Genomic DNA, 12,550 nt, shown 5'->3' with positions numbered 1-12,550 from the left:
AAGTCCGGGCTCAAGCTTGCAAATAAAGAACTCTTTTGCTGTTTGCATTGTTTGTGATCTCTGGGTGTTGCTCGGGGGTCTCGAGTTCAAGTCTAACAGGGAGAATATGATCAGGTAGATCTATAGGTCCCAGAGGATCACAGAATCTAAATTGTATGGCGAGTCTCTGATAGCTTGAAGATTTTTTTTCTGAACTTCACATTTGGACTCTAAATATAAAACAAAGGCCCTTGCCCAAAGCTTTTTTTAAAATTTAATTTAATTTTTTTAATTGAGAGAATACCGTACAGAGGAGTTACAATTACGTGGGCAAGATAACAAGTACATTTCTTATCAAGCATTGTTGCCTCCTCTTTGTTTACCCTTCCCATCCCTTCCCATATTCCTCTCCTCCTCCAACCCGAACCTCCCCCCCACACCAAAGTTGTAAAGTTCGTTTTTCAACATAACGATTTGTATATCTCATTGTTGCAATGGGTCACCTGTATCCCTAAATGATTTGTTTTTTCCCTTCCCCTCCACAAATTATACCAACATCAAATACAGTGAAAGCATGGGTTATACAAAGCAACATAGAAACCATCTTATAATCATCTTATAAATATTATAGAAATCATCTTATAAATATGTTAGAAACAACTGCATGAAAGAAAAAAAACAAAACAACATTTGAATACTTATCTTGGGGTTTATTCCCCTAACATCAACTTATCTGACCTTTTCTGTTTGACTCAGGCATATACTAGTTATGGCAAATAAGGGAAACCATGGGACCTATGTTTGTTTTGGGCCTGGCTTACTTCACTTAATATAATTTTTTCCAAGTCTTTCCATTTCCTAACAAATGGTTGACCAAAGCTTTTTTGGGGGGGGGTGGAGGAGTCCAGTTGTGGGGCCTCAACTCTGGGCCTGGGCGCTGTCCCTCAGCTCTTCAGCTCAAGGCAAGTGCTCTATTACTGAGCCACCTTCCCAGACCCTGCCCAAAGCTTTTTACAAATTATTCCATGAAATTTTCAACTATAGATTTTGGAATCATGGAGATTTTAAAGTATCGCTACATCTGTAATCCCCTCAAATATATCTTGTCTGTATGGAAATTCTGTTATCACGGTTAGGATGATGATCTTTCAGTAAATAAGAGGAAAGTTAGTCTTTAGATGTATGTGAACGTATGTTAAATATTGCAAGTTTTAACTCTAATCAAATCTCATTCTGTGGAATTTACTTAAGTTTCTTACATTTCCTTGTGCATCCTGTAAGAAGCCATGTCACATAACTCATGGAAGACACACAAAGTGTGAACAGGATCCCGGCTATAGACCCACGGTGCTGACGATTCTGGTTCCTGGCACTGAAGTTTGTCTTGGGCTGACTATAGACCACTATCTTCCATCAATACCCTCTTATGTATATATCTTCATGCTGGTTAATATAACTTTCCTTACCTCTTTGCACAGATTAGCTTTAAAATGTGATCCTCTCAATCACAGGCCCTCAAATACCTGGGATTACAGATGTAAGGTAGTATACCCAGACTCAAATATACTCCTTTCCCCAAAGAATATCACTTTCCACTTGTCACTTATTGTTCACACATTTGCCTTAGACTTTCTTTTCCTTCAGTTATGTTGAGCTTCAAAGAAATCTTGATTGGACTATGAAATATGTGAAGATGAAAAAAACTGATAACTAGTAGTTCTAACCACAAGATGACAGAGAATGTAAGGAAGAGGCCGAAGAATTCTGGGTTTGATACCAGCTAGAAAGGAGACTCTTCTCTAAACCAAAAGAAAACGAAACACCAAAAGAAACCCTAATAACAATTTTAAAAAATTTAATGGAATCTAGCTCCGGTAGGAAAGTTCTTGCTTAACATTTCCAAGGACCTAGGTCTAATCTCCACTATCTACAGAAAGAAAAGAAGGAAGGAAAGGGGAGGGAGAGAGTATGAAAGGAAGACAGAATAACAATGACAAAAGAGGAAAGAAAAAGAAAAAACAGACAAAAACAAATAAAAAGAAAGAATCAGAAAATGAGAAATGAAGGAAGGAAGGAAGGAAGGGAAGAAGGAAGGAAGGAAAGAAGGATGAGAGGGAGGAGGGAGGAAAGAAAAGAATAGAAGAGGAAGGGAGGAAGGAGAAAAAGAGAAAATGATCCTTCTATTTCCCTAAAAAATGGGAGATTAAAAATGCACAAAATTTGAAGATTCTGCTAGGAGCTCTTGGCTCACGCCTGTCATCCTAGCTACCCAAGAGGCTGAAATCAGTGGATCATAGTTCAAATCCAGGCAGGCAGCAGAGATTATGAGCATCTGATCTCCAATAAGCTACTCAGGAAAAGTCTAAAGGGGCCCTGAGGCTTCAGCGGTGCAATGCTGCCTTGAAGAAGCAAAGCTCAGGAAGAGCTAGAATTCAAGCCTAAGAAAAGGACAGGAGAGGAAAAAGATGGAAGACCCTGGAAGCAGTGTTTCACAGCAGCAAAGGTTTTGCAGCACCACACTCCGGTTCTCACAGCGTGACTTCCTGTCTGAGAGATGAGAGGAAGCTGAAGAGAGGTGGAGAGCTGGTGGAGGAGAAGTTGGTGACTGAAAGGAGGAAAAGGTAAAAGAAGGAATGAGCTGGGAATGTGCAGGAGTTATTTCTATGCACAAGTTTTCCTTTTTTAAAATCCAGTTTTGAGGATTCAGCTCTGGGCCTGGGTGCTGTCTCTGAGCTTTGTGACTCAAGGCTAGCGCGCTAGCCCTTGACCCACACGCGGTTCACTTGTAGCTTTTTGGTGGATAGAATCTCACAGACTTTCCTGCCTGGGCTCACTTTGCACTATGATGCTCAGATCTCAGCCCCCCTAGTAGAATTCCAGGCATGAGTCACTGCTGCCTGGCTTTAGTTTTCGTTTCTAAAATATCCCATTAGAGAGATTTCATGCAAATAGTCTATTGCAAGATCATGAGAATAGGTTTAGTATGTTTACTTTAAATGTGACATATTACCAATAGTACTAGCTTATCAGACTTCAGTAAACAGTATCTTCAACCTCAGAAAGCCACCCCGTTATTTTTAATTTCTTAGGTAGAATAGGAACGAATTAGATGCAGTCTGGATAGAACTGAATTGAAGTAATCAAAGATAACCAGGAGAAGAAAATGATGCGCTGCTTCATCAGCTACCTCGTTCCTATCAGTACTGCGCTGCTTCCTCGGGTGATGGTTTCCATCAGCTACTTAGGCCCTTATTTACCACAGGGTTTACCTGCAGCAGACCCTTTATAACACAGTGCAGCACAGGTCATTTCCGGTGCGGTGACCTAGGCCCAAACCCTACAGAACCGTCCTAGTAACATTGCTGGTGCCATGAGCATCGTCACTTGCACCACAACCCTAAACCCACGCGCGTGAGAGTGCAAATGCACGTGGAAGCCACGGCAGGGAGTCAGCTCCGGAGCCTCCTACTCGGTGCTCCGAGGCAGTAACTCTGCACAGCACTGTGTGACTAAGAGGGGAACCGGTACCTTCCGCCTGTGCGCCCACTCAGCGCACGTCCGTCGCGGGCGCGCCCAAGTCAGCTGGGCGCTCAGCCCGCGCGGAGGCTGCGCCACGGACGGGGCCTGCGATCGCCCGCGGCGAGCTAGCGGCCGCGCGGGGGCTTGAGCGCAGCCAAGCGGCGATCCCCGCCATCCACACGGGAGTGCTCCCCGCCCTCCTCCTCGCTGCTGTGCGCCCTGCGCAGGCGCCAGCGGAGCCCACCGCCCGCACCGCCACCTGTGACCCGCGATCCGGAGACCACAACCACAAACACACCCCCAAAACACCACACAAGCAACTCCGAGTCTAACATTCCGGGCACACCCAAGCCCCAGCCGCGGGGAAGCCCGGGCAGCTGCCTATGCCGGCGAGCGCCCGCACTCCCCTCTGCGCACGCAGCGCTAGCGCAGCTGGATGGAGGCTTCCACTCCCTGCACTATTAAAGATCAGCTCAGCACCAACCCTCCAGACCCGCCCACCGCCACGCTGCCCCGCGCACGCCCACAGCCCCGGCGCGCCCCCTTGTGTCCATCCATCACATCGCTGTGCCCGAGCCCCCTACAGGCCGGATAGTGAACCACCCCACCCGCAATGGTCCAGCCCCACCTCCTCCTGACAGCCCTGATGCTCTGCTCCAGTGCTGCCTGCTCACCAGGCAGCCCCGTCCCCTGGAGCCCTGGCCACCAACTCAAGGAAATCCTTCAACTGCTAGTACAGCTGCAAATGACCCCCTCTCACAAATGCCTGGATGACAACAGACCTGAATTCAGGCTTACAATCCAGAAGACAGAAGCCACCTGTGTGAACCAGCTGATGCTCCAGCACATCTTCAACCTCTTCAAGACTCAGGAAGCCCGTGCTGCCTGGGACAAGCAGGTCCTGAAGGAACTACTCTCCAGGCTTGCTGAGAGTCTGGAACCACTGGTCAAGTCAAGGGAAGAACCTGTGTTTTGTACTCCCCCAAGACTCGCTCTGCTCAAGTATTTCAGGAGTCGGTTTTGTTACCTGCAGAAAGAGCGATACAGCTCTTGTGCTTGGGAGATTGTCAGAGAGGAAGTGAGAAAGTCCCTTTCCCACATCAGCGATTTTCACACAGAAGTCAGCAACTAGAGAACAAAGCTATATGCACGGTTCTGGAGCAAAATCGTTTTATCCTAACCCCAAATAGAATCTCAACTCACGTATTTTCACTACTTGAAAAATATTTGAAAAAAAACCCCACGAGTTTGTTAAAGTATGCTGTAAATTACACGTTATGAAATTACTAAAATGGTTCACGAGAGAATATGAATTCTTAGATAAAGAGTGTTGGAAAATAGAACTTATATTTATTTGTTTAAATTCTAGTTTGGTATCAACCATTTCCTAATTTCACATATATTTTTTCTATGAAAGACTCCTCAACAGAAGGCATCTTTCCAGTAAGGTGATATTATCTTAGTAAGAAGGAACAATAACAAAAAAAACTATCAATAATTAGGTAATAGAACAAACTCATCATTCCTGGATGGAAGTGCTCGATGCAGAGATTCCTCATCAGCTGACTTGCTGGTTGTTCTCTGCTCCAAGTAATATGTGGAGACAGGAATGCTATTGGCTTGACATCTTCCCCTTATACATACAAGTGCTTCTATGGCACTTGACACAATTCTTCTCACTTTTAAAGAATATGATGTGGTGGATCATTTGGTAGAATGTTGAGGGGCCAATGGTATACTGCAAAGATCATTTCCATATCTATTAAAATGACCTGAATTTATTCTCTAATGATACCAAGTAAAAGAGGCTGTGGGAAAAAAAGTCAATCTAGTTCATATGCAAGCGAAGAAGAAAGTTGTTTGAAAGAGAACTTTCTTCATTTTTATATTATTGGTACTATATTGGTACTTTATATTATTGGTACAGTCTATCATAATTTTGAAAAATATTTTGGATTTTAATAGAATTTTAAAAGTGTATATTGTATATTTTTATAGTATATATAAAGTCTTACAAAATACATATATATTACACTGAAAGTAACCATAAACAAAACATACCTATAAAAGTGTTGCAACTTTTCAATACATGAATTTTACTAAAATATAGGAAAAGAACCTTCATAAAGTAAACTTACATGTCAGTGGCTTTTGCAGTAAAATTTCAGCTTAAACCTGTTGTCATTTTAACCCAGCATTTGTACTTTTTTTTTTGTCAGTCATAGGGCTTGAACTCTGGGCCTAGGCACTGTCCCTCAGCTCTTCAGCTCAAGGCTAGCACTCTACCACTTGAGCCACAGCACCACTTCTGCTTTTTTGAGTGGTTTATTGGAGATAAGAGTCTCAAAGCCTTTCCAGCCCAGGCTGGCTTTGAAATGCAATCCTCAGATCTCAGCCTCCTGATTAGCTAGGATTATAGGCGTGAGCCACCAATGCCCGGCAGCATCTGCACTTTTTATGTACAAAGCAGCAACATAGATAGTAGAAAGAATTATGATTCTTTTTTTTTTTTTTTTGGGTCCGGTTGTGGGGCCTGAACTCTGGGCCTGGGCGCTGTCCCTCAGCTCTTCAGCTCAAGGCTAGCACTCTACCACTTGAGCCACAGTGCCACTTTCCGGCTTTTTTCTTTTTTGCTTATATGGTGCTGAGGAATCGAACCCAGGGCCTCAGGCTTGCAAGGCAAGCGCTCTACCACTGAGCCACCTTCCCAGCCCCAAGAATTTTGATTCTATATGCATACATCCTAGAAATTAATCAGGAGTTCAATTACATGACAAGAATCTGAGCTAATCTGGAAGACAGAGAAAGAAGGCAATGTGGAAAACAACTGTTTGGGAAATGTCACTGTAAACGGAAGAGTGAAACCCCCAATGTAAAAAAAAGAGAAGGAGAAAGGCAGGGGAAGACGTGCAGAAGATGGAACCTCAAGCATCCCCTACGAACCAACGGAGCTCATCCCGTCTTCACACACCCCAGAGGCAGAGGATCAGCATCACCGCCTCAGCCACTCCAGCAGCATCTGCAGTTTTCTGAAGCTGTCATTCCTGCTATGATATGACTTATTTGTGCCATGCTTTCAGAACAGTTGGCAAAAGTGTGTTCAACTCTCTAAACTCTCTTCTCTTTTATCCATACAGATGTAGCTATCCATCTATTTACATATTTTTATTTAACTTTACCAGATTTAAAATGTTTTATATGTATTATCATGTGTTACTTTACATTAAAGCTTATAAATGCAATCAATTTATTTTTAATTAAAGTGTTGCTAAAGAATTTGTTATATGTCTTTAATTCTCTACTGTGTACAGTTTCAATGTAATAAAAGATATATCTGTGTTAAAAAATTCCACAGTACAAAACTTACAATATTACCCATACTCAGAATAATCAATTTGATATTGATAGTCCATTCTGCTTTCACTTAAGACTGATATGGTGAACCAATCCATGCTCTACAAGTCCCAGTTTTCTGATTAATAAAGTGGGTTCAAAATGTTCAGAGAGTTGTCAATAGTTAAGGAAACAATGCATTTTAAGGTGATTAGCAGAATATTTTCATGGAAACAATAGCCAGAATGTGGGAGGCCTGTTACCATATTCTTTACTATATGGGGCATTTGTTTTTGTCTTGGTCTGAAATTGTGAGGAGTCTGTATTCTACTCCTCCTGAGTTGACCTCCAAAAATACTAGTGCAAGAAAGCAGAATGACTATAGAAATGCTGAAACTTTGTCCTTCTTCTTTCAAAATTATGTCCTATTTACATTCATTGAAGAAATAGAGACTTTCATAAATGCATAGAATTATCAAGAAACAACTGGATGAACTACCAGCGGAACCCATGGTACTTTGTTAATGACTGGCTCCTGACACTAAAAACACCTGGGTCTGTTCATATAGAATTTAAAGGTTCATGACACTCTGTTGCTTTACAAAACAATGCACAACAGCACTTTGGTATTGGAGGTGGCACCTAGGACCCTTTGTCATCTCAGCACTTTGTGACTTCAAGGTGTGGCATCTCCTTGGATGTTCATTCCTATGTCTACTTCTGTTCTTCACTTTCAGTGATAGACCTTGCCGGTGGAGCCATTATCTGAACTCTTCCTCAGGTGGTGATCTGAGATCATGGGTGTGTTTGGAACAGTTCATCCACCCCTCTATAATTAGGTTTTTCTCTAAAACTGTATAAACAGGCATAACAGAGTGTTATTTGGAAGCAAGTAAATATTTTCAAAGATGTATGGAATAGGGATTGATTCACAATTCTTAGATTTGTAGTATTCAAAAACATAATTCATACTAATAGTGTGCTATTCACATGAAGAGGGGAGCTTTTGAGATAATCAGATTCTCTCTTCTTGTTTCTCTGAAGCCACACTGCCCCTTGTATGCTGAGATTATTGACTAGGGGGAGCTTCACACAAGATAACTTCCACCATCCTTCCTTAGACTTAGTTCATTTTAGCCTCTTTCTCGTCATGGCTGATCGCAAAACCAAGAAGAAGAAAGTCATGTTTCTGCTCTTGCAAAAATGAAACATTTCATTAACTTAGGTGTATTTCCTTCTTGAACCTGTTAGAAACAGCTATTTCCATTTCTTTTTGAAATTCAGCATTGACCTTCAGTCCTCCAAATCTTTGCAGTCTTGTTTTGCTGTGACTGCTTTGTGGTCATTTGTGGTCATTGACTTAAAAGTTATTTTTTAATACCAGGCTTTTTTTTTGTCAGAACCTATCATTCCTAGGCATGCACCCTCCCACTTGAACTTTGCTCCCTTATCTCCACTTGCTTTACCTATTTAGGGAGTATTTTTCCAATTTTCTAACTGAACAGAGCTGCTCTCTAATGCTACAGATCTCCACCTGCTAAGACCTGGGAGGATTGTCAATGGCTGACCTGCTTGGTTGTCCTTTGTCAATTTTGCTTCACTTGTCACTTTTTTCTTTCTTTCTTTCTTTTTTTTCTCTCTCTCCTTCCTTCCTTCCTTCCTTTCTTCTTTCTTTCTTTCTTTTTTATGACAAATGAGATTGTAGTTTTTGTTTTAGCCCACAATCAGCTATGGTTTTTGCTTTCTAAGAAACTGTAAGAGAGAACTAAGTCCGAGAAAATGACAATTTAAAAAATAAGCAAATCTACCCCAGTGTCATTCTTTGTTTTTCTCTATGGAAATTACCTCACCAAGAAACAGAGCACAGTGACATGTTTGTTAGCTAGACAAATTTAGATCATTAGACCTCCAGCACATTAGAAGGCACACATCTAAAATTAAAAATTAGAACACACTGAAGTAGGGAAGGGTATGACTTGTTGAAATAGTTCCAGTGCTGTGGAGTTATCAGAAGGAAAGTTCAAGGATCTCTTTCCAGCATTCATGGTCAGCATGCATGCTCAACATTCACAGTTCATTTTTTCCCTGAAGCCAAAAAGGAACTTGTACTCAGAAATTTTACTATCTGGAAATGACCTGAAATCAATCAGAATGTCTCTAATGTAGTGTACACTATTCATTGTAAATTTACAAAAATGGCTAGAGAATAAAAGCTCTATTTTCTTTTCTTTCCTTTTCTTTCAGTACAAAATTCCCCCAACATGCGGAAAGTTATTTGTTAGATGTTGTGAGCACACCTTAAATATTGCAAGTTTGGCACCTTCTAAAGTCAACTCATATAAAATCTCATTCTTTAGAATTTACTTAACTTTGTTGGATTTCCTTATGTATTCAATGATCAGCCATGTCACTGAATTCATGGAGGACACAGATAATGTGTGCAGGATCCCTGCTACAATCCTCCAGCAATAGAGGACTGTGTCTGCAGGTCATTTTCTCCAGTACAGCTTGATGAAGGTTCCCCTATATATGGGGCCTCCATTGACTTCTAATGGCATTCTTATGATGTGAACTCGAGAGCTAGATTTGGCCGTGGGAGTGAAGCACAAGCACAAGTTAGCTGTATTTTATTATTTAATTATACTAAGGTTTTTCAACACATTCATGATTATATCACTTTCTAGGTAGTAAAAATGTTGACTAAGATAAATATCTCCCAGATACTGAAAGAATAATTATTTCCTCATGTGTAACAAAGGAATTTACTAATGTGTTATATTTCATAGAGATTTAATAGTTTTGAAACAAAGGTCTTTGAGAGAAAATTTGTGGATGTTTTTCTGGCATTATTTATATTATGCTTTATAAATTGAATATATGGTACTTCTAGAAGTATACATATTACAATAAAAATAAACACATGATATATAATTATAAGAAAAATTACAATTGCCAAATTCAATTCTACTAACATAAATATAAAAGTACTTTATTGACAGTACAAATGCACTTTATTTCATGGTTAACAGCAGTACAGTGTCTTATAGTGTGTGCTAGTTGTTGCTTTACTTCTTAGCCACGCCTCTAGCACCATCTTGACAAAGGCTCATGATGGCTGCTTCACCTGTATGCTTGAGCACTGGTTTGTCAACTTATTTTAGGTTTCCATTTATAGGTGGCATAAGAGATGATTGCTACTGTTCCTGGATTCATAATTTGAGATGGAGTGTCATGAATTTTTCTCATCTCTTTGAGATGGCCTCAAACTATGAACCCTCTAGTCTCATAGTCAAGTATGAGTGACTGGCACTCAGATAAATTTTCCATTTAACCTTACAATATTTTATAGTTTAACCTAAGGTGCATTCAATGAGAAACTAAAATTTGCATGACTTTTAAAGTACTATTCAATGGTATATAGGATAGTAATATCTTAACACATATGACTGTTGAATTTTAGTCAGGGTTCTATTAAAAAAACACACACACTACTAAAAGTCTGTCAGGGAACCAGGTGGAACAACAACAGAGGAAAAATATGGTTGGGAGATGCCGCTCTAAACTGAAACATGAAAGCATAAATGAAAACAAAAAGAGAAGTAGAAAGGAGGAAGGCATTCAGAAAATGGAACCTCGAGCATCCCTACTTAAGCCAAGGGAGCACATCAAGGTCTTCACACTCCCCAGAGGCAGAGGCTCCCATCAGCATCTCAGCCAGTCCAGCAGCATCCGCCCATCCACAATGCCCTTGCCCTTGGCCTTCCTGGTGACCCTGGTGGTGCTCAGCTGCAGGGCAACCTGCTCTCTGGGCTGTGAGCTGCCTCCCACCCACAGCCTGGGCAACAGAAGAGCCTTGCTCCTCCTGGGACAGATGAGGAGAGTCTCCCTTTTCTCCTGCCTGAAGGACAGAAAGGACTTTGGATTCCCCCAGGAGGCACTGGATGGAGAGCAGGTCCAGAAGGCTCAAGCCATCGCTGTCCTCCATGAGATGACCAGGCAGATCTACAGCCTCTTCAGCACAAAGACCTGGCCTGCCCCTTGGGAGAAGAGCCTTGTGAACAAACTGTGCGCTGGCCTCCATGAGCAGCTGCAGGAGTTGAGAGCCTGTCTGAGCCAGGAGGTGGGAGAGCAGGAGCCTGCCATGGTGCTTGAGGACTCCACATTGGCTGTGAGGAAACACTTCCACAGGATCTCTCTCTACCTGCAGGAGAGGAAGTTCAGCCCTTGTGCCTGGGAGGTTGTCAGGGCAGAAATCATGAGATACTTTTCCTCATCTGCAAACCTGCTAGAAAGGATAAAGAGTAAGGAATGAGCTCTGCTCCTACATGGAAATGGCCCTCATTGATGGAACACAGTAGCTCCCTTCAGCGGACTCTGCCATTCTCTGAAGCTGTCATTTCTGCTATCATTTGACATGACTTCTGTGAATGTGTCACATGTTTTCAGAAAAGTTAGCAAAATTGAGTTCATGTCTCTACACTCTCTTCTCTTTGATCCATGCAGGTGTATATTTATTTAATTAGTTAACTAGTATTTATTTAACTCTGTGCCAGATTTAAATTATTATTTTATATATTATCATGCATACCTTTACATTGTGGTTTATCTATGTATTTATTTTCTTAGTTTATTAAAGTTTTGCTAAAGAAGCTATTTTTGTGTTTGATGTTGCAGTACTTGTTAGGCTTATAAAAGGAGGAAGCTGGAATTCATTCACTCATCATTTCTCCTCCACTTATTGGTATCAGTTTGTTTCTTCCTGTCCTGGGGAGATGTTGTGCTCAACAAACAGTGTTTGTATAGCACGTGTAAGTCCATGGGATATATCAAATACACAGAAAGATAATTTAAAAATGATGTTCTCTAAAACAGATTGCATTCTGCCTTTTGGCTACAGTTATAAACCCAACAAATACAATTTCTATCCTTTATATCTTTGTTTTTTTCAGTGAAGAAAATCTAAAAGCTATAACCTTTTATAATATGATCTGAAGGGGAATCTAATGAAATGACCACAGAAAAGTCATCACCGGCTGTGGTACGGAGGATGTACAGAGAGGTAGAAATGTATGAACTGCAGGTACCTATGCCCATGTAGTCAAGTCTCCTTTCATTCATGAGTTTGCAATGTACAAGGATCCCAGTTGGTTAAGGTTAACATAGGAACACTGAGATAATCCAACGGGAGTATGGAAACAGTCTGCAGAGAGCAAAGGAAACATAAATTTACCATTCTTCAAGTGTAAAACAAGAGGCCATAGAGCCCAAGGGAAACAGAGATGGGAGAGCCTCACATTAAAAGAACACCAAAGGAGAAGTGAAGGAATGTGGATTTAAGAAAATCAACTTGCTTAGGAGAGGAACCAATGACTGCAGGGAAGATATGGACTGAACCTGCCCACTGCTCTGGCAAAGTGGATGGCAGTGGCGCCACTGGGGTAATAATGATTGGCCAGGTTAATAAGCAGAAACCATAGGAGAATTGTCAGACATGACTGGCGATTGACTTAAAGCAGAGAAGACAACTAGATGAAATGAAATTAAAAATACAATTTGGGTTCTTTTTTCTGTGTAGAGCTTTTCTTTGTTGTCTCAGTGAGTGTGTGCATTTGTTGTGTGTGTGTGAGTGAATGTGTGTGTGTGTGCGTGAACATGTCTGTTGTTTACTGGCAATACTGCAGTTTGAAATCAAGGCTTTGTGCTTTCTTGGCCTTGCTTG

The 12,550-nt window shown here is 41.3% G+C and overlaps 2 protein-coding genes across 2 annotated transcripts; both read left to right on the top strand.

Moving 5' to 3' along the window:
• Positions 1–4,111: 4,111 nt before the first annotated feature.
• LOC122118957 (interferon alpha-2-like) lies at positions 4,112–4,630 on the top strand. The gene has a single exon (XM_042692930.1). The coding sequence runs from the start codon at positions 4,112–4,114 to the stop codon at positions 4,628–4,630; it is 519 nt and encodes a 172-aa protein (XP_042548864.1).
• Positions 4,631–10,549: 5,919 nt separating this feature from the next.
• On the top strand, positions 10,550–11,143 carry LOC122118948 (interferon alpha-3-like). The gene has a single exon (XM_042692920.1). It carries the CDS (start codon positions 10,574–10,576, stop codon positions 11,141–11,143), a length of 570 nt encoding a protein of 189 aa, XP_042548854.1. The 5' UTR covers positions 10,550–10,573.
• Positions 11,144–12,550: the final 1,407 nt, after the last annotated feature.

This window comes from Dipodomys spectabilis, unplaced genomic scaffold (assembly GCF_019054845.1).
Source record: "Dipodomys spectabilis isolate Male_0828 unplaced genomic scaffold, ASM1905484v1 ptg000158l, whole genome shotgun sequence".
In the NCBI taxonomy this organism is placed as follows: Eukaryota; Metazoa; Chordata; class Mammalia; order Rodentia; family Heteromyidae; genus Dipodomys; species Dipodomys spectabilis.
The sequence above is the reverse complement of the archived record's forward strand: the minus strand, read 5'-3'. Positions and strand labels throughout refer to the sequence as shown.

Excerpts from the sequence above, each read along its gene's own strand:
- LOC122118957 (XM_042692930.1), top strand. The coding sequence starts at position 4,112 with ATGGTCCAGCCCCACCTCCTCCTGACAGCCCTGATGCTCTGCTCCAGT.
- LOC122118948 (XM_042692920.1), top strand. The coding sequence starts at position 10,574 with ATGCCCTTGCCCTTGGCCTTCCTGGTGACCCTGGTGGTGCTCAGCTGC.